Raw genomic sequence first — 9,833 nt, forward strand, 5'->3', positions numbered from 1 at the left:
CATATGTCTTCACAGTAAATATATTTTTTCTGTATGTTTAAAAAATATAACCCTATATTTTATTTTACTTCGCTGGAATAAAATTTATCATGTTTGTGGGTTTTTTTTTCTACTTGAGACTTAACAGGAGAGCACTATCTGCAGTGTAGGTGTTATTATTTCCATTTCAGAGATGTCAACACCAAGGCCAGAGAGGTTAATTATTTTGCCCCAAATTTCACATCTGGCAGGTGGGCAAAGCAGCCTGGGTTTCACACCAGATCTGTCTGATTCCAAGCCTTCCAGAGACTGTTCCACCATGCCCTGCTACTTCCTATTTAATTATGGTTAATGCTTTATATGCCATTTCATGCCCTTCAGAATTTCTTTCATTCATTTGCACTCTGATCATTGCACAGGTGACTTTTCCCTTTCTAGTGCCCACACATAATAGAACTCCTGCCTCCTTCATAAGAAGGTGCTGCTTTTAAATGCCAGAGATAATGATGTTCTAGGCTGGGGGAAGCTAATCCCAAGGAGAAATGACCATGTAAACCCTGAGGGAGGGGGAGTCTAAGGCTTCAGGAAATCCCCACTGTAAATCCTAGCAAACTAGAGTGGGTGCTTGACTTTATGACATCTGATTTTTTTACATTGACCAGGTAATGTATCAAAATAACAGTAAATCACAATCATCTGGTTGTAAGACCCTTGCAAATGACAGACTTTGATCCGATAAATAGAAAGTTTAATTTATTTAAAACATACCTTCTTTAATTTGAAAAATAAATGATGAAATTTGACTACTCTAAACCTGTGATTCTTAAAACTTTAGAAATGCTGGGTTGTAGGATATAAAAGGAAAGCATAACTGTGCATCTCACTGTTCCCTGAAGGTGATGAACATTCAAAATCTGGAGTTACCTCCCTCAACAATTGTGATATGACCTGTTTGATTCATACTGATGGAAATTTCCTGAGTAAAGCATGGTCAAAGATTTAGGGCTCTCAAGCCTCACATTGATTTTTACCTTAAATTACTGTTCTTGTCTAAATGTATTTGAAATGGTCATAAAGAGATGTTGATGTTTATCAAATTGATGTGATATAGGAAAGAGTTGTGATATAGAGAAGAGTTGTGAAAAATTAGTGGAATCGTATGACTTTTAATGTTAACTTTTATCTGGAAAATTACAATATTGTCTTCTCTTCCTCACATCTGAGAGGACCTTGATTTCCCTTGCTTCTTACATGACAGAATCATTGAATTTTACTAATGAAAGTGATACCTACTTTACTTGGTCGTTTTCCAGAAGAGAACATTGAACCTTAAAAAGGTAGCTTTCACCATGTTAGTAATGCCAATCTCTTGGCCTTTCGATTCTAGTGAAAAGGATTCATGTCATTTATGAGAAAAGACGGCAGGTGACCCCTGCTCACAGTGTTTTTCTCAGAACTCAAGGATACTGAGGGGAAAATCACATCTATTTCCAAAAATTTAACTCTAGGAGACTTTTTTTCCTCCTAGATAGAACAAGCTTAGTTAATTATATAATTGGAGGGAGGTATTAAGATATAGCTGAATCATATATATATGTATATATATATAATATATATATATAATTGTGATTATTTTATTTTTATAAGTTTTCTTTAAAAATACTTATATACTAATGCTACATGATGAGTAATTAGCTTTATAAAGTAGGCTCACAATAGGTATAAAATTATTAAATGTTAATTAACGTTAGAATAAGTATCTTCTCTAACATATTAAGTCAAAATTCTTTAAGATTTGATGGTTAGGATACAATACAGTTTCTAAAATTGTTTCATTTGACTCTTTTTTCCATACTTTGAATTCTTTCCTGTTGCCTGGGTTGGTTAAGCTTTTTACCTTGCTGAAATGCCAAGTCCCCACACTTTGTATTTATATAGCAAAATATGCTAGGTAAAGTGTTAGCATATATCACTGTTTTTATTATTGAGTAAATATTAAATCTATAAGGAATAACAGAAATTATAAGAATTCTTAGCATTTCTTTAAAGATGCTTTACTTCCCTTACAGTACTCCTACTTGACACCATTACAAAGTCCTTCTAAGCCAATGACCAGGAAGGGAATTATAACAAGTTGTTTTCTGAAAATGCTGAGGTGTGTGCCTTGTAAAGAAAAGTCCACAATGAACACTAAGAGTTTCTAAGCTCTTTCCTCCTAAGTTCTTGAAAAGTATTAAAAGGCATGGATTGGGGAAAAGGGAATGCTGTATATTATATTCAATAATGGTACAAGCATTTCTGTCTAAATTTAGCACAAAAGTTACAGGTTAGGCAAGTCATAATTGAGTGCAAAAGCCTATTTCTACCTTTGGACAATTTTCATGAATTTTAAACCATGAAGGAAAATCTTCATTTTAAATAGTTTAAAGAACATTCCCTTAAACTTCAAATTCCATCTTCATGAAGTCATTTCTACTATTAAAATATTATTTCTGTGAACATACTTTCTACAAGAGAAAGAATTTTTAAAAGATCATTTCTCTATTCAAAATAAGTCCTCGGAAGAAAATTTAAGGTCTTTTTACTTTCCTAGTATGCAAAGGGAGAACCCTAGTTTTCCAGACTAGTCGGAAATGGGGCTGTAGAACTCAATTCTCCAATGTACTTAAAAATATACAGAGAGCTCTCTGTTGAATTTTTTAAAACGAGGTCTTCCACAGTAAAACTGCATGCCATGCAAGTGAGTTAAATAAAAGACTGCAGACAAAATAAATCAGGAAAAATACACACCCAGTTTCATTTCTAAACAATTAGCCAAAATATTCTTAATACAATATTGTTTGCTGTCTTAGATTTTAGCACTTAAAAAAAAATTCTGTAGACTCCAAATTCTTAAACTTGGCATAGTTAAGTTCTTTCACAAGAAAAGATACATGTGCTGTTATTGTATACGAAAGTAAATGCAAAAAAAAATGTCCTTCTTTACTCACGCATTTTGGGATTATTTACGTTTAGACATGATAACAGAAATAACAGATTACCTGACACACAGAGGTAATACCTGTCCTGGACGGAGAACTCTATTTCAATAAACTCGTACAGATTCTGCGAGAGTGGCGTAAACAGTTTCTTCTCCAAGTCCTCCTTTACCAACGATGACATTTCCTCCACTTCCACTTGGCCTGATACCTTGGCTCAAGCTCACCTTTTCTCTCCTTTTGCTGCCTAATTGCTTGTTTCGGTGTGCAGCTCCTTGATGAGCGGGGCTCACCTCCCAGCCCTCCTCACTCTGTTAACTTCTCATTCCCAGCCAGACCCAGCTCCCAGAGCACTCCGCGCGGTCAGACCCCTCGCTGCGGAATCTGCTCAGTGGCAGCGGCTGCTGCAGCAGCCAAAATACAGCAGCAGCACTAGCCCCACCGTCACTTCTCAGCATCCAGGCTCAGGCAGGCTGCTCTCTGGAGCTCTCCTGTGATTTGTTGATGGGGAACATATTTATGAACACCAGCAGATAGACTTGTGGAGTCCCCTGGTTATTCTCGGCTAGCAGTCTTTTCCTCCTTTTACATCACTCTGCAGAGGAAGACCACTACTTCAGCTTGATTCCATTAGATAAATCAGCTGTCTGGCTCTATTGATTGGGATCATCTTCCATTAAGAACTTTGCTGTCATCGGCAAGAGAAAAAGCAACGGTGCTTGCTCCTGACACTTCCAACAAGTCTCTTTCCCTCCTTTCTTTCCCCTCCTGCGATTCATTCAGATCTTTGCTTCCGTGATAGTTAGCACCGATTTCTGGGTCTAAAATTTTTTAAATGGGCTTGCTTTAATGTCATTTATTACCCTATGAAGAGACATTTCTCTAAAGAGGACATACAGATGGCCAACAGACATATGAAAAAATGTTCAACCTCACTAATCATTAGAGAAATGCAAATAAAAACCACAATGAGATTCCACCTTAACCAGGTCAGAATGGCTATCATCAATAAACCAACAAACAAGTCCTGGAGATGTTGCGGAGAAAAGGGAACCCTGGTGTACTGTTGGTAGGACAGCAGATTGGTGAAGCCATTATGGAAATCAGTATGGAGATATCTCAAAAAACTGAAAATGGAACTACCTTATGACCCAGCAATTCCATTCTTAGGTATTTATCCACAAAAACCCAAGACACTAAATCGAAAAAATATATGCAACCCTATGTTCATTGCAGCGCTATTTACAATAGCCAAGACTTGGAAACAACCGAAATGCCCATCGGTAGATGACTGGATTAAGAAACTGTGGTACATTTATACAATGGAGTATTACTCAGCTATAAAACGGAATGAAATCGTACCATTTGCAATGAATGCCAGCTTAATCCTTTGGACTTCATTCTATACAAGTAGAGAGGAAGAGTTTGGGCATTCATTTATTTAATAAATATCTCTCAAGGGCTGACTCTGTGCCAGACTCTATTCTAGGAACTGGGAATGTGGCAAATGAAAAAAAAAAAAGACCAATTAGTTGGTATTGTGGAGCTTAGTGGAGTAGATGGAAAGTAAAGAAAGAAACGAAGCACTAGTTCATTCAAGGTGCATTCAGCTGCACATAACAGATACATGACATAAAGTTGTAAATAGGAAAAACTTTAAACAATCTCTCCTAAGAAGAGCTCTGCAATGTAGTATCATTAGGATGTGGTGCCTTTGACAAGTGATTAGGTCATTAAAGTGATGCCCTCATGAATGGAATTAGTCCCCTTTGTAAAAGAGAACCCAAAGAGCTCCCTTGCTACTTCCATCATGTGAGGACTCAGTGAAAGAACCAGGAAGCAGGTCCTTACCAGATCCTGAGTCGGCTCGTGCCTTGATCTTGGACTTCCTGGCCTCCAGAACTGTGAGAAATACATGTTTATTGTTTAAGCCCCCCAATCTATGGTATTCTAGTATAGCAGCCCAAATGGACTAAGACAGTGTGTGTATGTGTGTGTATGTGCACACACTTTGAGGATTTAGGGTAAATTCCAAATGGATGTACTTTGTGAGATGTTTTCTCATGTTTCCATTGGTTTTCTTCTGGTTATGGATACTTTAGATAGTTCCTTAGCTCTGACGGTTATAAGAGTTATTAGAGAATACAGCCCTATCCCTGAAAGGAAAAGAAAAGCTATTTCTTCTTATTGTGACCACTTCTCCCTGACATTCTAACATTCACCGATGAGGACTTGCTGAGATACTTGATATCTCAGGCTTCAATTTATCACTAATACTGCAGAATGTGTCACAATAGGATGGCTTCAGCGGTTCACAGTCAGTGCCAGAGTCCTCATTAAGAAAGGGCTTCTCTGACTCAGCCAGAGATTGAGTACATTTCTTGCTCGGAATATTCTAGTATCATTTTAAAATATTGGATTTATATAGGCAGTTTCCTTTTTAAAAGTGAAAAAGAAAAAAATTCAAAAAGCACTTCACGAAAAAAACATTCTTTTGACAAAATACATACACAAATCCATTTTCAGGGACGATTTTGTCGTTTCATACAATTTTACAAACATTTAAAGGCAGGTTATAAAAAACAGGTTTGTATTTTCTCCTGTATGCTACAGAATAATACCAAGATCAAATTTATCTGGTTTTTTTTCTATATGGTTTCATGGACTACATGATTTATGTTCATAAAGAGGCTACTCCAATGTCATAAGAGTGAAAATAAAATTATTTCTATAGAATGGCTTCTTTTGTGCATGTTAAAATATATATAGCAGCTCGACAGATGTTTTCAAATAAGTGTTTTTCTTATTTTAGAGATAAGAGGATTTCAAACTAGTTAATGGAGAGAAAAATCACATAACTTGCTATCCAACTAATAATAGCCAACTCATAATAAACGTAAACAGTCGTGTAGTGCTTAGTATGAGCCAGGTGCTGTTCTAAGAGCTTTGTAGATGTGAGCTTATTTAATCTCCCCAGCATTTCTATGAGGCAGGTATTGTTATTTAAATTTTACATACGAGTAAACTTTGGCACAAGTTTCCAGTTACTTTCCCAGTGTCACATTGTAGTGGAGCCAGATTTGATTGAGGGCAGCCTTGCTCTATAATCTGTGCTCAACCACTGGGCCAAACTGCTTGGTTCCAGTTTGACCATGAGTAGTAGTTAAAAACTTTGCTACAAAGTCATAGGCATATTTCTTAGGACATTTTAATCTGTACATAGAGTACTGTATTTTTGTTTCAATCATTTTTTTCCAATTGCCTCTTCATATTTAGACCTTTCAATTCTGCCTGTGTCCACAAAGATGCTTGTAGCTCAGGACTAGGAAGGATGAGGTCCTCTCATTGTAGGTACTTCATAACCGTCCCTTAAACGAACGAAAATGCAGCTATTAGTCTTTTAAAAAGGTCTTAATTTTTTTCTTTCCTATACTAAAATCTGCAATGGAACCAGACATTTTAAGGTCAATATAAAACATACAAAGGCTATCTATTGTTTTCCTTTGCCTAGTACTCTTTCCTTCTGGTAGAAGAATCCATCTTTTCTATGGAGAAGTTGTTCCCAGTGTAGTGGTAGAGCTGCTCTCCCTGCCATTTGCTTGACCACAACACGGGCATGAACACATGACCCTGGCCCAGTCTTAGCCAATGAGAGTCCTCCTTCCCCTGGTTGCAGTGACTGGTTCAGGGCTGTGCATGTGATTCAAGCAGAATGGTGCCTAACCTGTTGTCTCTCTGCTCCAAATCCATCTTTCTTTGCCTTGCTTTGTGATCTTGGAGCTTGGCCCTGTAAACATTTCTCCTTTGCCACTGCTATAGCGGTGGGAAGATATTTCCAGGTTCTGGTTCTCCATTATTATTAATGCTTAGGGTGGGAATCTTGCAGCTGCACTGGGAGATTCCAGCTGCGCCCTTAGGCCATACTGTCCCACCAGCAGCTACCCATACCCTCTGGCAACAGTCAGCTGCTTCTGTAGACCTGTTGCAGTCTGTCCACACCCTCCCACAATGACTAGCAGTTTTTATGGACTGGCCCTGACTGGCACCCTATGGCAAGTTAGTTTATCACTAGCAGGCTTCCAGTTCCTGTGCAAGCCATATGACTTTCAAAAGGGTCCGAATGTCATCCTCATGGAGGAGGTTCTCCTTTAATCCTTAGTCCTATATTGTTGACTCATCCTCAGTCTCAGGTTAGTAGCTGCTCTTTTGTACCTGCTATTTCTGGACTCATTTTTTGTTTTGTTTAATAACTTTTTTTTAAAGGGTTCACTTTAATTTAAACTATCTTCTCCTGTTCTAGTTAAAAATTGTTTATGTTAAATTTTCTCTGTTTAAATAACCAGTGTGGTTTCTGTCTCCAAATTGAATCCTGAGTGATGTAAGGTCCATCAGTTTCCTCTCTGAAATTTTCCATAGAGTCCAGAAAAAAAAGTTTCTCTCTCTTTAACGGATCAGAAGCTGTAAGTACAAGGTAAGCTGGAGGTGCTTGAGGCCATTGTGCCCAGTCACAGAGAGACTATTTTCAGTTTTAAAAATTACAATAAAAGATGAGATCATACATTGAGAGAAACAGATGTGAGAGTCAAATGAAGATGAAGAGAATTCTGATGGCATCATTTGACTCCTTAGATCCAGCCATGCCCAAAGATAATTTTCCACTCATATTACCAATAAATTTTCTTTTTTTCTTAAGCAAGTTTGAGCTGGATTTCTGTGTCATGAAATTGAAAGAACACTAATTACAATATAAAGTAACTTTACCACAAAAGAAGTAACCGCTCTTCTTCACATTTCATTTCTGGTTTTAATAGTATCTTTAATTTTTAAAAGGATCAAAGGATCGCTTGCTTATTTAACTTTTTTTTTTGCGATCTCCCCAAGGCAAGCTCTGAAGGTAGTCTGCTGCCAGCCTTCCTTCACTGAAGAGGACTGGGGTGATGCATTGCAGTGTCCACCATGGGGGTACCTAACCTAGTCTGAGGAAGCAGAAGAGGGCCTCCCTAAGAAAGTGACCACTGAGTGGATGCACAAGGCTGTGTTAGAGTTGTCCAACTCCAACAAAATGAAAGAGTCAAAGAGAAGATATATTAACCTGATCATTCAACAAATACTGAGTCTTTCCTTTTTATGTATGGAATATTGTAGTGGGTGCTAGGGATACAAAACTAAATAAAACCCCCTCCTGTTAAGGAGATTGTATCCTCCACGTGTTTTATTTTCAGCAGTATTCTGATGCTTTGACATCTGGGGCCTTGCTGACTCTGGAGGGACCTCTTTTCCTAGGATTAGCTAATTACTAGAGATAGTAAACAACTCACCTAGTAAGTGCATCTTTGAAATGCAAACCAACCAGTCCAGAGCTTACCCGCTCTGTCTTCCTAATCAGGCTCTCACACTCCAGCCACCTGTCATCATCACCCTAGGGCCAAGTATCAGACATCTAGGGATAGCCCCTAAGCCCTAGATCCCTGAAATTATTCAAACTAGCCAATCCTAAACCTGCCCACCCTGCCTCACCCATTCTTTCCCTTGGAAGCCACAACAAAGGCTCTTGCCTAGGATTTCCTCCTCTTCCTATGCTCATTGACAGAACCCAGTGCTTCCCTGTCTGGTCCCCCATGGTGTGGCACGGCACGCCACTTCTTCTGAGGATCTGTGAATATAACAAACCATCCTTTTAATGGTTAATGATTATTGTCCGTCTCCTGATCTGTGGGCCTTACTGAACCTCCATTTTCTATTGCCATACTACATGCTTTTTGAGATTTTTATTAAAATAACACACAATATTATATTCGTTTCTGGTGTACACCTTAGTTATTGAACATTTATATACCTAAAGACTGGCCACCATGATAAGTCCAGCAACCATCTGACACTACACCATGCTATCACAATATTATTGACTATATTCCCCATGCCGTACCTTATATCCCCCTGACTTACTTGTTTTGTGCCTGGAAATTTAAACCTCTTATTTCCCTTCACTTTTTTCCCTCCTTTTTTAATTTTTCAAATACAGTTGACAATTACAATATTATTCTATATTAATTTCAGGTGTACAGCCATTTATATAATTTAAGGACTGATCCCCCTGACTAGTCTAGTACCCACCTGGCAGTATACACAGTTATTACCATATTATTGACTATATTTCCTGTTTTATTTTACATCCCCATGACTATTTTGTAACTACCAATACTTCTTCACCTTTTTCACCCTGCCCCAGCCCCCCTCCCATCTGTTACCCCAATAAATCTAGTACCCATCTGACACCATACATAGGTATTACAACATTATTCACTATATTCCTTATGCTATATCCTATATTCCCATGACTACTTTGTAACAACCAATTTGTACTTTTAAATCCCCTCCCCTTTTTCACCTGCCCCCTCAATTCCTCTTTCATGTGGCAACCATCAAAATGTTCACTGTATCTATGGGTTTGTTTCTGTTTTGTTTGTTTATTTTGTTCTTTAGATTCACATATAAATAAAATCACATTCTAACTGTCTTTCTCTGTCTGATGTACTCCACTCAGCACAATACCCTCCAGGTCCAATCATGCTGCTGCAGGTGACAAGAACCTATTCCCTTCCATGGCTGAGCAATATTCCATTGTATATATGTACCACATACTCTTTATCCATTTACCCATCAGTGGACACCCAGGCTGCTTCCACATCTTGGCCTTTGTAAACAGTGCTGTGATGAACATAGTCCCAATAGTTTTCTAAGAAAGAGTGCAATGTGGGTGGAGCTGGCTGCTCGCAGACAAAATGCCTCTGGAGGTGCAAGAGTTGGGTGGGGTGAGGTCCCAGTAAGTCATCAGGGTGAAGCTGTGGGGCTCACCAGGCCAATCACATTCAGATT

At 38.2% G+C, this 9,833-nt stretch overlaps 1 protein-coding gene across 1 annotated transcript in view; it reads right to left on the reverse strand.

Annotated features, from left to right (window-relative positions):
* Nucleotides 1-3,273, reverse strand: part of EXOC1L (exocyst complex component 1 like) — a 12,994-nt gene extending 9,721 nt beyond the window's left edge. The window contains exon 1 of the mRNA XM_019634409.1: nt 3,021-3,273. Coding sequence (XP_019489954.1) covers nt 3,021-3,141 — 121 coding nt within the window. The 5' untranslated portion in view covers nt 3,142-3,273. The remainder of the gene's footprint in view (nt 1-3,020) is intronic.
* Nucleotides 3,274-9,833: the final 6,560 nt, after the last annotated feature.

Source organism: Hipposideros armiger, unplaced genomic scaffold (genome assembly GCF_001890085.2).
Source record: "Hipposideros armiger isolate ML-2016 unplaced genomic scaffold, ASM189008v1 scaffold_1638, whole genome shotgun sequence".
Lineage (NCBI taxonomy): Eukaryota > Metazoa > Chordata > Mammalia > Chiroptera > Hipposideridae > Hipposideros > Hipposideros armiger.